This window comes from Equus quagga, chromosome 14, assembly GCF_021613505.1.
Source record: "Equus quagga isolate Etosha38 chromosome 14, UCLA_HA_Equagga_1.0, whole genome shotgun sequence".
Taxonomy (NCBI): Eukaryota; Metazoa; Chordata; class Mammalia; order Perissodactyla; family Equidae; genus Equus; species Equus quagga.
The window spans coordinates 20,155,452-20,179,510 of NC_060280.1; the positions used below are offsets into that span (position 1 = coordinate 20,155,452).

Genomic DNA, 24,059 nt, shown 5'->3' on the forward strand with positions numbered 1-24,059 from the left:
AATTTTCAGGGTGAGATCGGACTTCTCCTTTGGTTTAGGAGAGTTTTTTTAAGGATCTGATATCTTTGTGAGTGATTTTGAAGGAGATAGTATGATATCAGAGTCGTACCTTTCTTCGTCTGATTCTTTCGTTGTCCTCCAGCACATCCACTTATAAGACCAGGGTGGGGCCCCTGTCCACTCACTTGTTCACTGTCACCTCGCCTCAGTCTTCCTAGAGGAGAAATGGATAACATGTCATGGAGCCAAGTGTCAGGCTGGCTGAGGCTCGAGAGTCTGGCTCCAGGGCTTGAGGGTGATATTATGCCCAGCCTTGGAGCTTGTTTCTTGGGGATCAGCCTTTGCGGATCTTACTGTGTCCATTGACTCGATGGATTTGCAGTTTATCAGCCCAGCTGCATGTGGGGCCAAAGTGGGTGCGGGGGGGAGTGTGGGTGGTAGTGGTGATGGCTAGTGGTGGTAGGTGATAGTAGTGCTGCCAAGGGTAAAGAAGCCTTTTTGGCAGCTTTGGGTGCACACTTCCCCTGCCTACCCCACAGTGTGGACAGCCAGTTGTACTGGAAGCCCAGCTCTGGCTTTCCTTCTGGTTGACCCCTGCGAACCTCAGGAAAGTGATTCAGCTCATGGCAGTGACATTGGATCCTATTGGAGGAAGGGAAAGCAGGAAGGAGAAGAACATGTTTCTGTCAACAAAGGTGTGCTTTCACTAGTTGGAACTCGCTGTAAAGGCCGCCTTCAGCCTTTTGGGTGATTACTGTGGGCTTAAAGTGTAATGCCATTATGTGGAAGAGGCTGTAAATCCCAAAGACACGTAGGGCTGTGGAGTGGAGGTAGGGCCTCACCTGCAGTTGCCAAGAACCCAAGGTGAAGGCTGGTTGAGCGGAGAAACTGCTACTGTCCGGAAAGAAAGCACATTTGGCAGTGGTAAGTCCTTTGCACGCAATACCTTATTTAATCTACACAGCAGCATTTTGTGGTTGGAACTGTCATCTCCATTTTATAGATGAGGAAACTGAAGCTTAGAGAGGTTAGCTAGCTTATGCACGATTTCACAGCTAGTGGAGGCAGAGTTGGAATTCATGCCCAAGACAGCTCTTTTCCTGTTATTCCTTATAGAGGAAACCATGACAAGCCATTACTTTCAATAAACTTGTTATTGCAGAATAGTTTTAAAGTTGCAAAGATAGTATGGAGAGTTCCTGTAGAGGCCACAAGCCATTAATTTTTTCCTACTCTTCTGGTCTATTTTATAAAGATTCATTGGGGGTGGGGCACAGATTTGGACTGAGGACATTTTTTCCAAAGATTCCAACTTGGTGATTTTTCAGCTAGGATTTTTGAAAGTCCATCAGATATATCATTTCTTTCCCAGTTCCACTCTGTCTCAACTCTGCTGGACTAGGCTAGACCTGGCTTTGACATCTACTTTTCAGAGTCAAACACGCTACTTTCTGACTCTCTCAGTAGAGTTGGATAGCAAGTGAGTTTCAGAGAGTTAGGAAAAGCTGGTAGCTGTGGGGAAGATGCTTAGCAGCTTGGCTTCTGGACATTCTTTTGTCTGATGGGGCTGTGACAAGGGAGTGTTAATAGCTTCAGTTGGTTTTTTGTGACCTGGAGCCAGAGCCCTACCTAGGGACATAGGGAGTATCTCTGTGGTGAGACCTGTTTGCTTGGATGTTCCCTTGAGTCAGTCTTTGCCTGGTGCAGACTGGTTTGAGGTGGTTGCCTCTCTGAACCCAAGCCTGGGTCTGCAAGCAGGCAGGCTGACTGTGGGCAGGATAATATCCATGGGCAGCTGGTGTGCTTTGCTTTGGGCCCCAGGCACACTCTCCATTTAAGGGAAAGGGGTCTGCAATCTTCTTGGCTCTGGGTGTGAATGGGCTGGCCCGAAGTTTGCTCATGGCCTTTGCTGGATGTGCTTTTTCAATGAGATCATTCCAGAATTACATTCCTATGAAATTATATTTCACTCAGGACGTGAAGCTGGATTTGTGTAAAAGCATTGGCACCAAAACTCAGGGCTCAGAGCGGGGCAGAAATGAGAATAGGGATAAACAGCTCTTCTTTAGAAGAAGAGGAGACGGAAAGAGAGAGAAAACAGTTGTTAAAGGATTTTACATTTAAAATTGATACGCTGTAAGCATAGCCAGGGAGTCGAGACTGCCACTCAGTCCATGGAAAGGCAGACGTGATGTTGTTGTCCCAGCTGCCTGCCACCCCTAGGCGGTGTGGGCTTACCCCCCACCTAATTTTTCTCTCTTCGCTTTTTGTGGTCTCTCTGTCTCTGTCTCTCTTTCTGTGTTTGTCTCTCTCTGTCTTTCTTTCTATCTCTGTCTCTGGTTCTCTCTTTCTCTCTCTCTCTCTGTCATACACACACACATGTGTGCGCACACACACACACAGCCCCTCCATGCTGTCAGTAGGAGATTGTCTTACTCTGTATGATTCTGCCTTGTATCCCTGTGTAAATGCTGTTCCCTCAGCTTGGAATGTTCTTCTCTCCTTTTGTCTGCTGAGAAAACTCCAGTCGGCCCTGCTGTCTATACTCGTTAGCATCGCCCTCTCTGAAGTCTATTGTGCTGCCATCAGACAGAGTTATTTTCTGGTACCTCTGTGCTATCACTCCCCTTGTGCCTCCACTCTTCTGCACTTCTCATTTGGTGTGTTTGGAGGGCAAGGAATATCTCCTCCAGTACCTAGTACAGCGGTTGGTAAAGAGTAGGTACTCATTAAATGATTGTTAAAGGAAAGAACTGAATGAATGAATGAAGAGTTGGATATAAGTGAAAGTTGAGTATCGCAGGCAGGGCAAGCCACAGAATGGTGGCTCACATAGCATAATTGACATCAAAGGCCAGCAGATAGACTTGCAGAAAAGGTAGTATGTGTGTGTACACGTGTGCACACAGAAGTATAGACAAGTTTGTGGAGTGGTAAGATAGAACATTGAGTTCTAGGTTCCACAGGCAAATTACAGAGATTGGGGCTAGACTCACTCAAGGTTAGATGAAACTACTTCCTGAGTAATCTTTGCAAAGCTGCAGCAGGATGGAGAGGAAAGAGCTCTATAGATTTGGAATTGGGGATTCTGGGTGGTGGTGGTAATAGTACTTTTAATAATAACAACAATAATAACATAGTCTTTACTATGGACCAGACATCATTTCGTATATTAGCCCATTTATCCTTACAGTAAGCCCTATGAGGTAGCTACTATTAATTGCTGACATAAGAACTGAGGTCACATGGCTACAAAGTAGTTCTAGATGTGGTTCTGCAGTTACTAGTTGAGTGACTTTGGGGCAAGACAGCCTCCCAGAGCCTCAGTTTCCTTCTTTGTAAAATAGAGAAAATGCCTGTTGCGTTTAGGCTCCTGGACTTGTTTGGTAAAATGAGATAACATGTGAAAGTGTTTTTGTAAAGTATAAAGCACTCTCAACCGCTTTGGAGTCAGTATTTGGGAAGAAGGGGAACTTGCAAAGTAATTGTGGTTTAGATGTTGGGCTCATACTTGATGAGTGGGTCACAACTGTCTTTCACAGCTGCACTGAGCTGGCTAGTGGCTGTATCTTTGATTATATTTAGAATCAAGATTTGAGCTGCCATTTAAGAATCAAGGAACCGGTTTTTGTTGGAGCCAAGTATGTATGTGAAATGTCACTAGGGATGGATCTTTAGTGCAAACCACCCCTTCCCTCCTATCCAGGGAAGTAGTGGGGAAGCAGGGTAGTGGGCATTTGCATGGGGGGAATTGCTCTATTGGACCCTTGGGAGCAGTGAGGCCACTGAAACTGGTGGCAGAGAGGCTGGTTCAGAGAGGAGGCCCATCTCAGCTCCCACAGTCCAGCTGGACAGCAGTGGACTGTAGGATTCTATGGGCCAGTGAGTGTGACCCCTTTTTCTTCAGGTGGGAAATTTGTGGGGAGTTCTAGAAGTTGCCTTACGTGGCTATTGCCTTGTTAACAGAGACTGGGTCCAACAAAGTGGTCCATTTTTGTGGGCTCTGGGCCCACAGATGTCCCAACACTTGGGCTTGGGAGTGAGCTGTGCTGAGCCAGGCAGTAGTTGAGGAAGTAGGGTGAAGGGGACAGAAGCGGGAGTGTCTCTGTGTGCAGGCAAGGAAGAGCAGTGTGGCCCTTCTGAGGCCCCGTTGCTAACCAGTATTCTCTGGACCTCCTAAGAGCCAAGTAGCCTCCTTTATTAGGTCTGAGCTCATAGTGCCTCCAGCCTGACAGTTGCCTGGATTGGCCATCATGCCTGTGTGAATAATTATAGGTCACCAAACAGAACCACCAGTCAGCTACATCCCTCAAAAATGCCTAATTGTAGGCTACAAATATGAAAATATACAAAAGCTTAGATACATGTCATACCTCATTACAAAGAGTGATGGTATGAGTCAGATGTGACTTGGGTGGCTTTTAGTATGTTGGGAGCTGCTTGGTGAGCACGCCAGCTGGCCCAGAGGAGGGGAGGAGGCATATTCCCCATGCTCCCCACAGGGGGACTGGAGGCTTAGGGAAAGGGGAGAAAATAGATGCTGTGACCATAGCTTGCTCTTTATGTCTACACTTACACGGCCAAACCAGTGTGGTTCCCTGATAGCAGACTTGATTCCTCTTGGGGAATTATCTCCAGCACCAATATACAAACCGCATTAGAAAATAGCACATTTGAGTCTCAGGACCCTTGGCATTTGTGAGTGTAATATTGTTGGATTTAGCTATTTCTAACACTCCTGAAGGCCCATGATGGGTAGTTGTTTGTAAATCCAAGTTTGAGACATAGTGCTGCAAGGACTCAGGGAAGCAGGGTGTGTTGTTGCAAGTGAGCCTTTCCCAGTGCCCAGCGTTGGCATGTCTGCTGAGCTCTGTAGATGTCCATTCAGAATTATCTGTGCCTCTATGGGGAAGGTAAAAATAGGTTAGGACAGGGATTCTTAAAATGAGTCTATGGAGGCATTTTGGGAGCTTGTGAACCCCCTAAAACGGTAGACAGAAATTTATGTTCTTATAAATTTTCTGTGGAAATTTTGGGGTTTATTAGGTACTCAAAGGGCTCTGTGACCTCCAAGTGAATAACGACTGCTATATTCTAAAAAGTGGAAATTTGGGACAGTCTCGATATACATCCCCTTTGATGTCAAGGCTCTCCAGCATACTGGACAGTTACTACTTATTCTGACCTAAGATGCTTTTCTTTACTTTGTACCTTTTTTTGGTTATACATCTCTGAATGAGGTAGCACCTTGAAGGATGGAGATTTTGCTTCAGAGAAAATTCAAATAGTGTTCCACCGTCTCTGAGGGCAGTTTCCAGACAGGAATTTCAGAAGATTTGAGACTATATTGGAATAAATGTTCAGGCCTCTAAGGACTACCTTGGAGAGGATCACGTCTGGCATCTTGTGTATCGTTACTGTTCAATCTGCTTCATTACCTGTAGTTACACTCTCCTGCCCTCCGCAGTTGGAAACAAGCCTGTAGTCCTAATACAACCTAGGCAAAGAAGATCTTAGAATTATTTCTTTGAAAATTGCTCTGCCGTAACTGTGTTGTCCTTCCGATGGCTGGTGGCAGGAAAATTGCCTGAGGCTGATGGGGAAATTTTAAGTTCCTTGGGAGAAAGGCAGGTATCTGAAATACCTCATTTTACCTAACTGGACCATACTTATTTATTGCGGGGCTGAGTGAGCCCAGGTTCACATAGGAGCCTGCTTTGTCTGGTGGTGGTGGAGCGGGGCCTTGATAAACGCCCAGTCTGGTTGCTCTGGTCTGGTCTGGTCCAGCACAGTGCCCTCTCGGCATGAGGCCTCTCCCCAGCTGAAAAGGCAGTCTCAGTGATACCGAACCACCTAATCTCCATTCGAGTGCCTGGTGCCCAGCAAGCCAAACACTGAGCCACTGGTGGTTGGAGGTGGAGAAAGATTTATTTGAATTGGCCAAAATGAATAGGTGGGAGTCTGGGGTCGCTCAAATCTGCCTCCCCAAGAGCAGAAAGCAGGGGGTTTTATAGAGCTACGGAGCTTGGCAGGAGGAGCTTTGGGGAAACAAAGGGTTACTCCCGTTAAACCCCTGGGCAATCTGACTTCTGGGTGTCAGTGGCTGCTGAGGGCCAGCCATTCCGTGATCTTGATGGTGATCGCATCCTCCCCGATGGCATTGTCTGTCTTCTGCAAAACAAACTCACAAATCCTCTAGACCCCTGAGTCACCACTCAAGTTAAACAGGAAAAATAGCAAATTGGTTTATTACCTACAGTAACCCTCAGGTACCCGGCTTCATTGGTTTGCTCTAGATTTCCAGCCTTGTACGTAGTAGTAGTGGTGGTGGTAGGTAGGGTTGCTCTATGGCTTTTGGGGTCTTCTTTCCTCTCAGTTTTAAATTTTTTAGTCAACTCTAAGAGCCAAGGAATCTCAATATTGGAAGGGACCTTACATGCTACCCTTGCTAATCTACAAAGCAGGGAGTAGGGGGTGTCTCCCTCTTTTTTTTTTTTTTTTTGCTGTTGTATCCTCAGCATCTTAACTGAGTGAGTGCCATGTGGTGGGGATTTAGCAATTACTAACGGAATGAGTGAGTCCCTGTAAACACCAGCAACTGCAGCAGACCATTGTCATGGCTTCATTTGTTCATTTATTTGACAAATATTAATAAACTCCTACTATATGCCACTTACTTTAAGTTCTGGGATATACTATAGTGAACAAGACAGTCTTTGTCCTCAAGAGCATAGTCTGTAACTGAGAAGTAAGGAATTAAAAAGATTTATAGTCTCTAATTGGAATTTAAGAATAAAAAGTCCCCCCTCATTTTGGCCGTTCTGGATATTCTCTTTGTCTTAGATCTCTTCGAGGGACCATAGAAAACACATTTAATTCCTTTTTCACATGAGAGCCTCTCACAATTCTCAAAGCAATTATCAGCCTCCCCCATCTAGAGCCTTCTCTTCTCCAGGGTAAACATTCTCAGTTCCTTTAGTCATTTCTCCTGTGACATGCCTCTGAGTGCCCTCTCCATCCTGGTCACTATCCTCAGGACACAGTCCAAACTGAGTCTGCCCCTCTGACAGTGTGGAGTCCAGAACTCAAAACCATATCCCAAACATTAATTTCCAGGGAATGTTCCAGCCTGGAGCCTTTCCTACATTTCAGCTTTTCTCCGCTTACGCTGGGCTCAGACAATGGATGATGGAAAGAGAAGGTCCTGGACTTGGCCAGACTGAGAATGTCTTCATATTTGGCTAATCCTAGAATTGAAACTCCTTTCTTTTGTCTCCTTTCTGCCCTCGCCCCCACCCCTTACTCCTGCCCCCTACCACCTCTCCTCACCCCAACCTCCATCCCTGCTCCTTACCCCTGCCCTGCCCCTCTCCCTCGGTATAGAAGAATCTACACATAGCCTTGCTGCCAGTGGCTTGCCTTTCCTTTTCTGAGTCACTGCCCTTCATTACCAGGGAAATTAGCATGAAAAAGCAAATTCCAGTTCTATAACTTTATTCTGGTTTCAGCCCTTTGTCACATTCTCTACCCCCACCCCCTACCAAAAATGACAAAAGTCGAGTCTTGTGACATCACACCAGTTGGCTATTGTACCAACAGCTGTGATGTCACCAACAGAGGATTATGACTTAAGGGAAGAATAGAGGGAGGGAGTTTATCAGGCAAGAAACCCCTTGGGCACAAAGGAGTTATTTTCATGCAAATCTTCACCCAAAAAACCCAGTTGGCCTTTCAGTGGATGGGCTGTCAGTGGAAGCCCTCTCCCAGATTCCCATCGCTCCCTCCCTCTGTGGATTAATGGTTTGGTTTGTGGACATTACCCAAGTGTGGAAGTCCCCTGCCGGCTGGCTGGCTTCTGGGCTGGCTTTAGGTTTTATTCATGAGGTCGGTGCTGAATAGAGCTTTTCAAGGAGGGGATTCAGAGGAGATCCTGGGAGGAGCCTGGGAGCCCGAGGTGAAACTGACACAGATGTGCACAGCGTCTGGGCCATAGGGAGGTGGTCTGCAGCCACTTCTCTTCAGGCAGAGGGGCAGATGTTCTGTCAGCTGCTGTGGGAAGCCCGAGTGTCCCGTCCGTAGGCCTGAGTGCTTGCTGCGTGCCTGCCTCTGGGGCGGGGTTAGGCCTGTCCTTGGAACTCCTTCTTGGCTCCTTGACACAGAGACTTAGAAACACCTGCTGCAGAGGTTCCCAAACTTTCTCACTTCACGGGCCCTTAGTGTTTCAGTAAATTTTTTCACAGTGCTCATAGGTCAAAAGAAATATGTAAGTTTCATTTTTTAAGTATTCAGGTCTAAACAATTTAATAAGTGCTTATATCCAACAACTAGTAGCCATTTGAAAAAATTATACACATAAATTGAAAGGAAAAATATTTTTATCTCATTCTTAAATAACCACAATTACTAATTGGATGTGTTGGGCACTGCACAACATCTCACATCTTGGAATCAGATTGAATACTGCCATCCTCATTTCCTGTTCCATACCGCTTTTCACGCGGTACTTGCTTTTTATCACAGCAGCTGCAGTAAACTCAGCTTCACAAAGAAATGACATCATCAAAAAGAATGTAGTGCAATCTAATGTTAAAACTGTGAAGTTGTGGGGTGTCCAACAAATGTTGAGGATTGGTTTGTTTTCCTCAAAAATTTAGAGTATCTTGCAGCATCCCTGTGGGTTAACTGCAGTGCTCTAGGGCAACTCAGCACACAGTTTGAGAACCACAGACTGCGATTGCCAAGGAGCACTTGGTTTGCTTAAAGGAGGAAAAAGAGGCAAATTCTGCCCCCATCGTGACCCTTAAAGAAGTTGGACAGATGGATGGACAGACTCCCTTTACCTTCACTTTCAGCTCCAGCAGGACTGCATTGTTAGGAGAAGGCCTTTCTTTGACCAGGGTCTGTGTTTGTGAGTGTCTCTGTTCCTTAGTGGGGAAGAAGAATGAGGAGAAAAGGCCCGAAGAACAGCAGGAAAGCAACGTCTCTTAGAGTTATTTTGTATTGATTCAGGGCCCTCTGAACTAGATGGCTTCAAGAAAAGTGGGGTTTTAACACCAAGAATTTGGGGGTCAGGCATGAGACCTCTACCAATATCCTTTTCTAACTCTCTCCAGATAGAGGTGGGCTGCAGGGGTATACTTGGGATGGAGGATGGCTTCCTGACGTGAAATAACGACAGAGACCGAAGGACTGATATGCTCGTGTCACTTATAGAGCTCACTGCCAACCTCTCTAGACTCTGGGATCTGCTGCTTACTGTGAAACTCTGGGCAAATTACTTAACCTGAGCCTCAGTTTCTTCACCCATAAAATAGAGATGAAGACCACTAGGTTAAATGAGATAAATGCATGCAGAGAACTAGCAGAGCTTGGCTGTATACATGTACTTTCTTCTACTACCTTCCAGAATTAAACAGCAAAGGGCTTTTCTCCAAAGGGAAATTCAACCTTAATGATCTGGCCAAGATCTGCAGTTTGAGTTGCTCTATTTCTTGATAACTTTGCTCTATATATCTAATGTTCCTAAATCTGCTGAGCCCAGTAACCTTTGTACCCACTCTGTAGGTTCCTTTTTCACTCTCTAAATGGCATTTTTTTATGAACAGAGTTCTTATTTAATTCAGTCTAATTTATCAGTGTTTTCCATTATGGTTATCGCTTTTTGTGTCCTGTTCAGGAAATCTCAGCTTGCTCCAAGGACTCCTTGGCTTTTGCTAATGGTTTTTCTTCTGCTTGCAATGTTCTTCTTCTGCCTTCTTTATCTTCTACAAGTCCTGCAAGATTCAGCCCAGTGTTACTTCTTGTTTTTTCTTTTGGAGAGGAAGATTGGCCCTGAGCTAACATCTGTGCCCATCTTCCTCTATTTTGTATGTGGGACGCCTTCACAGCATGGCTTGATGACTGATGTGTAGGTCCATGCTGGGGATCTGAACCCACAAACTCTGGGCTGCCAAAGTGGAGCATGTGAACTTAACTACTATGCCACTGCAGCCCAGTGTTACTTCTTGTCTCCTTCAGAAGCTCTCCCTGTCCACTTGATTAGATGTCTTTCTCCTTGCTTCTGGAACTCTATGTTCATGCTTCTATCACAGCCTTTGTTACATTGTACCAGGATCTTTTCTTTGCTTGCCTGTCTCAGTCAGGATGGGGAGCTGCTCAAGGGCAAGGATCAGAGTATAGCGTAGGTGTATGGGGATCTGGCTCGGAAGATGACCTCGAAGGGTTCGTGTAAGTAAACAAATGAAAGCTTTAGGCACCCACCACCTGTCTTCCTTCTCTACTTCTCCGACAGTATTTCCCGACCTTTCTTAACCTGTGCCCCTTTTTGCTGAGTATGAAGATCTTCCAGGCAGGTTGTGAAATGCTACCCCCAGGGCGTGTGCTCCAGATTGAGAGTTAACCGCATTACGGTGCTTCAGAGAGGGCTGATAGGTAGTGTCCAAAATAGTAGGCGTCAGGAAAGGAAGGTCCTGTAATTCATTAAGCCCTAGAGAAAAGACTCTTGCATTTTACAATAGGAAAGTCATTGTAATCTTTGCACAGAACATTTCAGTTGAGTTCTTGGGCTGAAGCCACTCCTGCCCTGAATCTTTTGGGTGCTCAGGGCTCCCAGTCTTTTGGGTGGTATGGCTCCCTTTTGAATCTTCTGAGTGGATGTGATTGCAGCAGGTAGGTCTAACTCTGAACTGGAAAGGCTGGTGGGGTTGGAAGATGAGCCTGGATAATGGATCCTGAAGCCACTCACCCTGTCCAGGGAGGGCCGCTCTGAGGTTGTGGCAAATGTGTTTTCATTCAGAAAATATTTATTGAGGGCCTACTGTGTGCCAGGGACTATGCTAGGCACCAAAGACTGTGAACAAAACACAAAAATCCCTTACCTGGTAGAACTTATATATAAACATAATAAATAAGTAGAAAAGAAAAGGAGTGTGTTAGATGGTGATAAATGCTGTAGAGAAGAATAAAACAGAAAAGGGGGACGAGGAGTGCTGAGGGGTAGCAGGTGGAGGAAGTTTTTTTAATAGTAATTTTTTATAGTATGGTCAGGGAAGGCCTCACTAAGAAGGTGGCATCTGACCAAAGACCTGGGAGAGAAGGGAGCAGGCTCTCTCACAGGGAGTACATTCCAGTTACAGGGTACAACAGGTGTGAAGGCCCTGCGGTAGGAATGTGCCTCTTGTGTTTGAGGGAATAAGATGGAGACTGTGTGGCTGATGTGGAAAGAGTAAGGGGAAAGAGTAGTTGAAATGAGGTCAGAGATGTCACAGGGACCCAGGTGATGAAGGGCCTTGTAAGTCACTGTAAAGATTTTGGCTGTTACTTTGAGTGATTGGGAGCCATGTCCAGGTTTTGAGCAGAGAAATGATAAGATCTGCACTGATGCTGGTGGTGGTAGCTAATGGAGGGTTTGTTCTGGTTGTTTCTGTTTTCTCAGTGAAATAGGAAGCAAACTCAGCTAAAAGAGGACAAGGGAAGAGGTTTTAAGGCTTGATAGTTGGGGAGAGCTAAACCCTTGGCCCAGAGACTCAAATGTGTTCTTTCTTGCCTCCGAGTGCCCTCTGTTTTCTAGATGGCTTCTCATTGGTCTTCCTGTGGGGTATTCTCCATGTGCTACAGACAGGAAAACAGAGGTATAAGGAAAACAGAGGTATTGAGACTTGCCTCATCCCTTTAGCCCTTACTCTTTCCCAGTCCTCTTCTGAGAAAGTCGGCTTGTGGGTGGTGTGTTTTTCTAGAGCAGGCGAGATATCTCACCATCAGTTAGGTTGAGTTCAACTAGATGAGAGAGCTTGGGAGGGGTGAGAATAAAGTCAAGATTTAGGATCAGGAAAGGCATTGGAAAGAAGTTGACATTTGAACTGGATATTTAAGAAAGAATGGGACTAGAGGACATCAAGATAGAAGGAACGGGTTGAACAAAAGCTGGAGGCATGAACATTCCTGGCATGTGCAGGAAATGGCAACTGATCTGTTGTGGCTGGCCAGAGGGAAGGCACTGGTGCGAGGTAGGTCTGTGGCCTTTGAATCTTCACCATGGTTACGGGACCCACCAGGTGGTTCTTGCCAAAGTGAAAGAGGGCGGTGGTTAGCTCCCAGGACCTGGGCTCTTTGTGCGGCAAGCCTCCATTCTACTTTCTTCTTCCAAGTGCTGGCATGTCATCGGACAGAGTGGGCTCCGTCATCTGGGCAGAGCTGGGGTAAGCCACTTGCTGAGACGCTGAGTTTCCAGACTGGCAAAAACAGCCGTGTCTAGGTTTTTAAAACTATCTTGGAAGCAACCAGATTCCCTTTGGCCTGGGATTGCCTAATAAGCCCTCACCCCATTTTAGACTTTCAGGAAACATTTAAACCCAGCTTCAAACCTCCACAGAATCTGTACTGAAGTGGAGAAGGACCATCTGGCAGGAAAAGGGACTGAAAATGGTTGAGGTTGAAAATCCAAACTTCAAGTCCTCTTTGAGGAGGAGGGTTGGGAAAGAGGATGTGGGAGTGATAAGTGGAGAGTGAAGAGATGGAAAGAGAGCTTAATTTTTTTCTGATTATTATTCAACAATAACAACAACAAAAAATCATCTTTTCCTGTGGCTAGTTGAAGAGGATTTCAGCCTCATAGGGACGTGTAAAAACACCCAGCAATTCTTCTGACTTTTCAGCAAAGCAAATCTGGTTTCTCTCCACTTAACCAGGCTTGTAATCCCCTCATCATTTTTGCTTGAAGGGTTTTCTGGACCTAGAATCCCAGAACCTGGGGCTGGAATGGAAAAGATCCAAGGTACGAGGTATGTAGACATAGTGACGGAGAAAAGGGGTCTGGTGTTCTGGAGGGAATTATGGGATAGACTTGAGAAAATCCTTCCTGTCTCCCTTTCTAAAGCTTTTGATGCCTGCCCACCCAAAGTCTGAGCCCACTTTTTCCCCTTTCCCTTGTAATCCCTTGTTTTTAGGCACAGCAGAGCCAAAGACAAGGTTGTGGGCAGATAAGCAGTGAGAAATGAATCAGGAAAGGAGGCGAGGAAAAGAGGGATGAGGGAGGAGAAAGCTAGGGTGAATGAGATGAGGGCAAGTTTCCCAGGAACGGCCTCTCCTCCTGGGTCTGCTGGATGAGGACCTGTTAGTGCAGCAGGTCCTGGAAGATAATAGAGACGCTTGTGAGGAGATTGTAAGCCCTGAAGTAGACAGCATTGGCTAAGGGGTGGGAGGGCAATGCCTGCTATTGACGGTCTGACTGGGTGGCAGCTACAGTTGGGAAACTCCCTTTCATCGGTTTTATAGCAACTGTGACTTTTGGAAAACAAGTGCACCTTGAAGGACCTGGCCAGTGGTAGAATTTCTAGGGCCCTTTGTAATCCTTGCCTTAGACTCCTTGGGGGCCCTCTTTTGTCATCAGTTAACAAGTCAATTAACATTTATTTGAGCACCTTTTATGTGCAGAACTCTCTGCAAAAAAGTACTGAGGATTGTTCAAAAAATGGAGAACTAGCTATCACTGCCTGCAGCTTTCTCAGCCACGTGGGGACAGAGGGTGCCAGGATGTCAGGAGACCAGGGGGTTGGCTCAACTTCCTGGAAGTGACAAAGAACAGAGCGGCTGTGCCGGTGAGCTGCTACAGCAAGGCCTGGATCTGTTGGTCCTGGCAGAGCTATGAAAGGTAAACAAAGTCCTTCCCATCTCAGCCCAACCCAGGGACACCTGCAGGAGAGAAAGGAAGACGAACGCCCACACTCTTGAGAACTCTGGTTCAGATACTTAAAGGAACTCATTCTAATGGCGGCCCTCCTGAAGCTTGCAGTGCCATATTGGTTGCTGCTACTCTTGGAGGAAGAGATTAAAGACCTAGGCCCTCCTCTGGGGGAGTTGCCAGTCTGTTCCTTCTCTTCTCGGCCAGGGACTAGGGAGGAGGAAAGGTTGCAGGAGGGAGTCAGTGAGAAGGTAGAGGGTCTGAGTAGGTGCTCCCTCAGCAGGGTGAGTAGGTAGGTTGACCTTGGGGCAGTCAGACTACAGCTGTACAGAGCTGTACAGTCTCTGGGCTGTAACCAGGTTCTCAGGGCACACACGCAGCTCAGTTCCCTTTCCCACCATTTCCTTTCCTAGGGCTGCTTCCTAAGCTATTACTTCCACATGAGAGACTGCTTAAGAGATTAGTGGAATGTAGTTATCAGTGGAATTCTCTCATGTGGTTTAGAGATTTCCTTTGTCAGTGTCTCGACTTCTTACCTGGACAAGTAAAGCAGATGCTTGGCAGTGTTCGTGTCTCCTCTCAAAGGCGACGTTAACTCCAGCAGAATGGGAGGCTTCCCCCCAAATGCTTGCATCTGTTCCTCATCACTCTCAGGGTTCAAATGTCTCCTTCCTTAGGGACAAGGCATACTGTCACGTCCACAATTAGGCCTGTGGAAAAGTACCAAGTAGACATTTAGAAATGTCACCTAAACAAGAGGAAACAGTGTTTTGCTCTAGGATAGGAAGGTTCATTCTTAGAGACTGGGCATCCCTCAGCAGGAGCTCCCCTTCAGAGACTGAGCTCTAGGGGTCCTTTCTTGGACCTTGGGAGTATCTGGATTGGGTGATGGGATTGGATTGTAGGGAGAGGGGACACTAAGGGAGCTGGAGAGAGAGTTGCAAGGTGAAGGCTGTCCTGAGCAAGAGCAAAAGGAGGGAGCCTTCCAGAGGGTCTTTTCTCCAGTGACAGTGAGGGGAACAGATGGGAGGTTGCAAGCGGCCAAGAGATGGTGCCTGCACAAGAATACGCTCTTCTTTCCTACACTGCTCCGGCCAGCCGTCCAGGAGGCTTTGAGTGACTGCTTCCAGTGCAGTACTCCTAACCCTTTCCTGCTGGGCCACAGGCTAGGGCTGAGCAATCACCTGCAGACTGGGAGTCAGGGCAGAGAGCTGAGTAAAGCTGCCCCGCTGTAGGCATTGGGTGGGGAGGGACAGTAGTAAATTAGAGAGAACGTGCTACATCTGCATAGGCCACTAGACTCAGCTCTGGCCAACTCTTGCCATATAGAAACGCACACAGTGATGGCAAATTTTCTAATTTTTCAAGAGAAGCCAGAATCTGAATTTTTATTTGTGCTCACCCAATTTTTTAAATATTTGTAACTAATTCAAATTTTTTAAAAATAAAAGGAAAGCCAAATGAGGCATATTTTTGACGTTGTAAGCTACCGGTTTATGTCTTCGGGTATAAACTCTTTTTCCCAGGAGTTTGCAAATGAAGAGAAAGTGAGGAAAGTGGTTGTTGGCTACTAGAGATAGGTGGCAGGAGGAGTGGTTTCGAGAAACAACAACTGAGCACCCGCACAGACTGAGGACACTGTCTAGAGGAGACGTTGATAATGCGCTCGCTGGATCCAGTGATGTACCTGCTCCTTTGTCACTGAGGGTCCGTGGTTCTGTGTGGAGTGGAAGAAGCTGAGTGATGGGAGGAAGAAGAGGGACTGAATGTCCATCTCTTATATGCTCACAGCTGGGCAAACTCTTGGGCACATGGTTAGTGGTGACCCTTCATACCTTTCCAAGTCCTCAGAGAGCATGTTACAGGACACGTTTTCACACTTACTGGTATATAAGACTAGGCTAAAGTGCATGCAAATTCCTAGGCCTCATCCCCATTGAGTTCCCCATTGAGGAAGTGGAGCCTGGGGCTCTGCATTTTTAACAAGTACCCCCATCGATGTTAAGGAAAGTAGGTGGACAGTGGAGTCAGACAGAGCTGAGTTCACCTTCTTGCTCTGTTCCTTCAGTGGGTGCATGATCTTGGACCAATCGTTTGATCTCTCTGAAACTACATTTCCTGATTGGAAAAATGATCTGTGTTATCATTACCATGAAGAATGGTAAGAGCTGAATTAGAAGATAATTGGAGGCCATATAGAGTCCTGGCTCAGAGCTGGGGCCCTGGTGCAAGCCACCTGGGCTCAAATTCCTGCCTTGCCACTTTGTAGCTGTGTAGCTTACGGCAAGCTGTTTAACTGCTCTATGCCTTGGTTTCCTCAGTAATGTGTAAATAATAATAGTACCTGCTTCATAGGGTTGTTACAAGGGTTAAATGATTTAATACATGTGAAGACTCCTAACTTTAGCTATTAGAATTATATAAAGAATCTGGCAGCATGTCTCGTAATAAATGTGCCTTTGCTTTTCCTTAGATCCTCTTACTGTGGGTCTCAAGCAGGGTAAGGCTTACTTCAAATGTCGCCTCTCTATGAGGCCTTCCTGGAGTCCACTTTTTACATGGCTTTTCTCCTTTTAAAGTTCGCTCCTCCAGGGCAGGAACGTGTGTGTCCGTTTTTATATCCTCGTACCTTGCACAGTGCCTAGCATAGAAAATGGATTGAATGGCAGTGGTGGAGAGTCCGAAAAATGCCTCAAGCTCAGGACCGGAGAGGTTGCCTTCCAGATACCTAGAGAAGCATGCTCTGGAAGAAAAACCACTTATTAAGCTTCTGTGTGCCAGACATGAAAATCATGTGAGATAGTCATGTTATTGTTATTGCTCATATAGTGAGAAAGTTGAGTCTTTGAGACTCACTTGTGCAATGTCACTTAAATAGCGGTTGTTAGAGTCAGGGTTGGACTTAGTTATCCGACTCCAAGTCAGGCATTTTTCCTATGCACCTCAAGTACGTGGGACTGTGGTCTCTGTCTCAGTGCAGAGTTTATAGAAAAATTGTAGTGGTACCTTATTACATTCCTTTCTCTGGATTGTAACTCTTCTTTTCTGATAGTTGTCTGTAATTTGTCAGAGCTGGCTTTTTGAGCAACTCGTGACTGGTGGTAGATGCTAATTGAACAGTTTCATTTTCCAAACATGCAGTTTCTATCTGGACTTTGCCGTTGAGGGGCTTAGGAACTAACGAAACAACCTGTTGTCCTCCTTGCTTCTCTGCTCCATTCCCAGAGGGTATTTCCTCTGCTTGGGAGCCTTCTCACCTTGCAGCTAGACGAGCCAAGGAATCAGGCTGAAAGCATAGATGAAAGCCTGTCGTTGCTCTTAGGGCAAGGGGAGAAGCAGGGTCCCCCAGGAAGCCAGCCATGCAGAGTGCTCAAGGTTGAGCTTCAGGTGTAAAGGGTTAGCCTGGTCCCCAGTTCCTCTGGCCGCTAGTTGTTCCCTGACCCTGAGAGAGCTGGCCTAGAGAGAGCAGGTGGGAGGGAGGATGGTGAGTTGGCATCTCTGTTCTTCTCACTTGGTGGGCTCTTCTGGTGTTTTCAGCAGTGCCTGCCCAAGATGCCTTAACTCCTAGCCCACTCCTGAGAATAGCAGCTGTGCTCTTGCCAAAGTGCGACGAAAGGTCCCTGCCATGGGCCTGGTAGCCATTTTGATCCACTCCTCTCTTGGTTACATCTTCACAGGATTTTTCTTCTTGGCCCAAGCAAATGTAAGAGTCATTTACATTTTTCCTTCTTACTAAGTTGGCTCTGTGTTCTCATATTCAACTACATAATAGCATTTCAGGGCAGTGGGTCCACTCTCTTTAGACCAGAAATTCAGGAAAAGAAAGAATATGTTTTTCATCCTGTTCTTTTAGTATATTTCAGTTTATGGTCTTTAATCTTCTGCCCTTTCCCAGTGGGCCTGCCCTGGAGATGCTAGAGCGTGTCCAGTGTTGTTTTGATGGGTTACGATGGTTATTGTGACCATTGTTACCATGGGCACAATTGAAAGCTGATGCTTAGCAAGTTGATTTCTTGTAGCACTGTGCTCCCTGAGGATTCTGAGCACTGGCCTGGGAAATCTTCCAAGGGCTGCCTCTTCTCTCCCTTCTTTCTGTTGCACACACACCCATATGCAAATCACTTAACTTGGCACTGGGCTGGTGCAGGTAAAGCATGTCTCACCAGAGTCGGTGTGCATAGACGCACTGGTGGCAATCCTCCTCCTCCTCATTCTCCTCTTCCTCCTCGCTAGCATTAGCTGTATACTTAAGTTTATAAGATATTTTTCCCCCCAACAGGTAGGGAAGGCTTTTCTCACTTTGAGAAGAATAAAAGTGAGGCTTAGTGGTGTTTTCTTTTTTCCAAAAGCATCTGTAGTATCACCTTGGTAGGCTGTTTCGTTGCTGTCACCATCGCATAATCGCCCTTATGCCTGCTAGCTGCTTCCTCCCTTTCCACCTCCCACTCCACTCACTCCCACCATCACCAAAACCACAGCCCTGAGAGCTCCCACGAAGTTAAAGGTGGTGCATTTCATGTTGAAATTAGGAAAGAACTATACCTGATATCAGGAATTAGAGTTTGGCTTATTTTTGTCTTCGAGACCAATCATTTATTTGCACAAAGGTAATAAATAAGATGGCCTCCATCTCCAGGCTTAAGGTCATTAGTGGCCATAAATATGTTCAACTTTCATATCCAAAAATACTTCATATTGGTCAGTGTTAGAAGAATGCCAGTCAGAGTGAGAGAACTACTCTCCGTGAACTGTTCAGCTTCCATGAAGGTGCTGTTAGCCCAGGCCAGAGTGCACCATTCACGCTGGAAATACGCTTGGTATATCAGTTGTGTTGTCTCTCATATCTACTCTCCAAGGCACTTAAAAGCTTCTTTTACTCTTAAGTTTTAAATCTATATTGGGATATAATTCATGTAACATAAAATTCACCCATATAAAGAGTACAATTCAGTTGTTTTTAATATATTGACAGAGTTGTGAAACCATCATCACCATCTAATTCCAGAAGTTTTTTTTTACCCTAAAAAGAAATCCCATACTGATAGCAGCCACTCCCCATTCTGCCACCCTCAGCTCAACCGTAGGCATCCACTAATTGCTTTCTGTCTCTATAGATTTGCCTATTCTGTACATTTCATAAAAAAGCATCAGGATTCATCCATGTTATAGAATGTGTCAGTACTTCATTCCTTTTTATATCTGAAAAATATCCCATTTTATGAATATACCACATTTTCTTTATGCTCTCATCGTTGATGAGAACATTTGGTTTGTTTCCTCATTTTGGCAATTATGAATAATGCTGTTATGAACATTTATGTACAAGTATTTGTGTGGACATGAAGTTTTCTTTTCTCTTGGATATATACCCCGGAATGGATCATGCTGGGTCATATGGTTACCCTGTGTATAACTTTTTAAGGAACTGCCAAACTGTTTTCCAAAGTGGCTGTGCCATTTTTTATCTCCAAAAGCAATGAATGAAGTTTCCCTTTTCTCCACAGCCTCACTGGCACTTGTTTTCATCTGATTTTTTTTTATTATACCCATCCTAGTAGATGTGAGGTAATACCTCATTGTGGTTTTGATTTATATCTCCCTAATGATTAGTGATGTTAAGCATTGTTTCATGTGCTTATTGGCCAATTTTATATCTTTGGGGAAATGTCTATTTAAATCCCTTGTCTACTTTTTAATTGGGTTATTTGTGTTTTTCGTATTGAGTTGTAAGAGTCCTTTATATATTCTGGATATAAGTTCCTTAGCAGATAGATGATTTGCAAATAATTTCTCCCAGTCTGTGGGCATCTTTCCTTTCTTGATGATATTTTTCACAGCACAAAAGTTTTTATTTTGATATAATATAGTTTATGTCTTTCTTTTCTTTTTTTTTTTGAGGAAGATTAGCCCTGAGCTAACTTCCACCACCAATCCTCCTCTTTTTGCTGAGGAAGATCGGCCCTGAGCTAACATCTGTGACCATCTTCCTCTATTTTATATGTGGGATGCCTGCCACAGCATGGCTTGATAAGCGGTGCCATAGGTCCATGCTGGGGATCTGAACCATCAAACCCCACGCTGCCAAAGCGGAATGTATCACATAACCGCTGCGCCACCAGGCCAGCCCCTGTCTTTATTTTCTTTTGTTGCTTGAGCTTTTGGTGTCATATCTAGGAAACCATTGCCTAAGCTATTGTTACAAAGATTTATCTCTGTGCTTTCTTCTATGCTTTGCTTGTAGTTTTAGCTCGTAATTACATTTAGGTTTATGATTCATTTTTACTTAACTTTTTTGTATGGTATGAAGTAAGGGCCCTACTTTATTTATTTGCATATGAATATCCAGTTATCCTAGCACCATTTGTTGAAAAGACTCTTCTTTTCCTATTGAATTGTCTTGGCATCCTTGTTGAAAATCAATTGACCATAAATTGATGTGTTTATCTCTGGACTCCCAATTCTATTCCACTGATCTCTATTCTCATATCTGTATACTTTGTCTTGATTACTGTGGCTTTGTAGTATGTTTTGAAATTGGTAAGTCCAAACCTTCAACTTTACTCTTCTTTTTCAAGATTGTTTTGGCTATTTCAAGTCCCTTGCAATGCCATAAAATTTTAGGATCAGCTTGTCAATTTCTGTAGTTGATGAGTATTCTGTTCAATCTGTAGATCAATTTGGGCAATATTGCCATCTGAACAATTTTGAGTTTTCTGATCCATGAACATGGGATGTCTTTCCGTTTATTTACATCTTCTTTAATCTCTTTCAATGATGTTTTGTAGTTTACAGTATACAAGTCTTGCACTTCTTTTGTTAAATTTATTCCTAAGTATTTTGTTCTTTTTGCAGCTATTGTCAATGGAATTGTTTTTCTTGATTTCATTTTCAGATTGTTCATTGCTAGTGTGTAGAAATAAAATTGATTTTTAAAAATATTACTCTGTGGGGCCAGCCCTCTGGCTGAGTGGTTAAGTTTGTGTGCTCCGCTTCGGCGGCCCAGGGTTTTGCTAGTTCGGATCCTGAGTGCAGACATAGCACCACTTGTCAGGCCATGCTGAGGCAGCATCCCACGTACCACAACTAGAAGGACTCACAACTAAGAAATATACAACTGTGTACTGGGGGGATTCGAGGAGAAAAAGCAGAAGGAAAAAAATATTACTCTGTATGCTGCAAACTTGCTTGACTTTATATATTCATTTAAGAGTTTTTTAGCAGTATCCTTAGGATTTTCCACATACAAGATCATACCATCTGCAAATAAGAAATAATTTTACTTCCTCCTGAGTATACCTTTAAGTTTTAACCTTTTTCTTCCTTTCATTATTTTATTTATTTATTTTACAGATTTTATTGTTTTCCTTCTTCTCCCCAAAGCCCCCTGGTACATAGTTGTATATTCTCTGTTGTGAGTCCTTCTAGTTGCGGCATGCGGGATGCTGCCTCAGTGTGGCCTGATGAGCACTGCCATGTCCGCGCTCAGGATTCGAACCAACGAAACACTGGGCCGCCTGCAGCAAAGTGCGTGAACTTAACCACTCGGCCATGGGGCCAGCCCTCATTATTTTAGCATAAAGTAATGTTCCCTAAAAGATAGTGATATATTAGCTAGCTGTATATGGTACATGAACGGATATTTTTCACTTTGTAAGTGCTTAAATACTTTAATGTATATTAATTTTATTTTAATGAGTATTAGAAAAAATATGATAGTTCATAATTTTATGGTGTTGGCTCAGATGTCACTTTTTCAGAATGTTCTTCCTTGAACATCCTATGTAAAATAATAGACCTTCTTTTCTCTTTCTCTACCTTGCTTCATTTTTTCCTTCCTACCACTTATCTTCACCATAAATATTATACACAAATGTATACTTATGTATCACATAAATGTGACGTGTGCATGCTTATTGTCTGTTTCTTCCCACTGGGATGTGAGCTCCATGAGAGCTGAGACTTTCTTTTATTCTTTGCTAGATGGCAGTGCCTAGGACACAGGTGCTCAGTAAATATTTGTTGAATGATTATTTAGAACAAGGTTTACTATTTTAAGAAAAGCAAGACAGTTTCAAGTTGATGAAACAAAAATATTGAGTAAATAGTTATTCAGGAGGTATGCAACTATGGCAAAATTCATAAAGGCTCTGTGGCATGCCAGAAGTTTGGGAAACTCTAACTTAAGAAATGAGAGAGATAGGATGGAGATGGAGTTTTTTTTATCATTTTCTGTGAAGTGAGAAGTTATCTGTTAGCTCACAGACTCTTTCCCCAACCCAGATTAGGGGTGAGACTCCTAAGCTATAATACATGGAATTAAATAAATGTGGGAAAGTGGTTCCTACCACCCGCCACAGAAACCTCTTGGCAGTTTTGGAGGTCATCTGGAAATGTTTGAGGTGCTTTTGGCTGCCCGTGGAAACTTGGCTTATAGGCCTTGTCTTCTTTGCAGGGCTCTGGGTTTGCAGAGAGCCGAAATGACCATGACTGCCAACAAGAATTCCAGCATCGCTCACGGAGCTGGAGGCACTAAGGCCCCTCGGGGGACTCTGAGCAGGTGAGTTGGGGAGTACTGCTGGAGGAATGGAGCTCACTGAAGGGTGGCATCAAAGGACAGCCAAGTGGCCTGGGTCCTGGGTAGGATCCTTGCCGAATTACATGATTATCATCATGACTCTGACAGTCGTACAGGTGATGGATCTAGGCCCAGCTCATGCTGACCATGAAGCAAGAGTCGTCTCTAATATGTATGCTATTTTCTAGTTCTCTAAGTTTCCATAGGAGGGAACAAACAGGGACCCTAAAACAAGTTTTGCTTTGTGCTATTGGAGGAGACTAGAGCTCCAGGAATGGAGCCAGCATGAAGCAGCTGATGTTCTTCTGGCTGTATGCTTTTCCCAAGATGGAGACAGCTTGGGGGCTGTGCCTGAGCTAGGCTGCACTGTAGTGAGGGAGGCTGCCCACTCTGGGGGTAGGGATGGGGCAGCAGTTATACAAGTTAGCACAAGTTCCAAGCAGAAGTCTAGGTTCTATAAGAATTTAGGCCATCCTGCAAACAAAGCAGCTTGGGGAATTTTAGTCAGTGTAGGCTATAATCTGCTTTCCTGGTTTTGTCTTCTTTTTAAAAGTGGGAAGGTAGAACCAAAGAAAAACCACAGATTTTGGAATTAAGTAGAATTGACTTCAAATCCAAGCTCTAACTATTTACCAAATAGTGAGATCTCAGGGCATTTTCTTATGCCCTCTAAAATTTTGGTTACTCATCTGTAAAATAATAATAATAGTACTTATCTCACAGAGCTGCTGTGAGGATTAAATGAGATAATATATGTCAGTGCTTAGCATAGTGTCTGGCATAAAGCCACTCAATAAATGTTAACTCCCTCCATATGATGGCATAAAAATTTCCAGAGTTGGCAGATAGATGTACAACTCTCCCCAGGGCTTCTCAGCTCTGGGCCAAGGCTGATACTGACGTTCTAGAAGAACCTCCAGGCTCTTTTATTAAAGCCACGTACCTTTCATAGCCCCTTCTACTGAATCTCAGGTGGACACATTTGGCTTTTGGGACCTCAGCTACTAGAGTGAATAGCTATGAGAAGGATGTTCAGCTTAGGTTGGAATAGGACTAGTTCCTTCCTGGATGTCTGGGCCATGCAGTGCCAGGCTGAGTCCAGCGAGGCATGGCACACTCAGATCTGACTGCAGGTGCTAGTAGACATTTGGTTCATTCGGAGCTGGAGTCCAGATATGGTTGGTAGAATGGAGTGCAGGACATGGCCCCTGAGGAGTGACTGGCGTGAATGAGGCAGCAGGAGTTCCCTATACCGCACATGCCGTTTGGTCCCAGTGAAAATGGTCTGGATGGACTGTCAACCGAACAGAGATTGGTAGGTTCTGACTTGTTAAGTACATAAGAACTTGGGAGTTAGAGAAACAAGTTGAATAGCCACTCTGTGGCAGCAAGACCAATAAGAACACCCCCTGCCTTCTGCCCGTGTTCCCCCTGTAACCTGGACTAGAGTTGCTTACATACTTGCTTCCCTGAATGGGGTGAGGCTGAGAATAGCAGGGACCAGCAACTTCTTGAGTAAAACAGGGAGAAAAACTGAATTCTCCCAGGCCGTGTTGGTGGCCACGGCAGAAACAGGCCTGGTCTTTGTCTTCCGTTGTCTGCTCCTGGGGAGCTCCTGGCTGGGCTCTCACCAGTCTGGTGGCGGGTCTTACTCCTCAGTCTCACTATGACTGAGTTGGCAGATGGAGACTGGGAACTAAGGTTTTCTTTTTTTTTTTTATGTGAGACTGTATGGATGAAATAGGCACTATATGAGATTGAATAGTTTTATTCTTAATTTTAAAGAAATAGTATATTTAGAACCTG

The 24,059-nt window shown here is 44.8% G+C and overlaps 1 protein-coding gene across 7 annotated transcripts in view; it reads left to right on the top strand.

The window, feature by feature from the left end:
- DENND2B (DENN domain containing 2B) overlaps nucleotides 1-24,059 on the top strand; it is a 150,712-nt gene that overhangs the window by 74,776 nt on the left and 51,877 nt on the right. For 4 of the 7 annotated variants that reach the window (XM_046685297.1, XM_046685302.1, XM_046685296.1 and 1 more), the window contains one exon: nucleotides 22,131-22,235. In XM_046685297.1, coding sequence (XP_046541253.1) covers nucleotides 22,156-22,235 — 80 coding nt within the window. In that variant the 5' untranslated portion in view covers nucleotides 22,131-22,155. Of the gene's footprint in view, nucleotides 1-542; nucleotides 925-12,737; nucleotides 12,780-22,130; nucleotides 22,236-24,059 lie in introns of those variants that run through there. The other 3 variants (XM_046685298.1, XM_046685295.1, XM_046685299.1) reach the window with 3 other exon arrangements.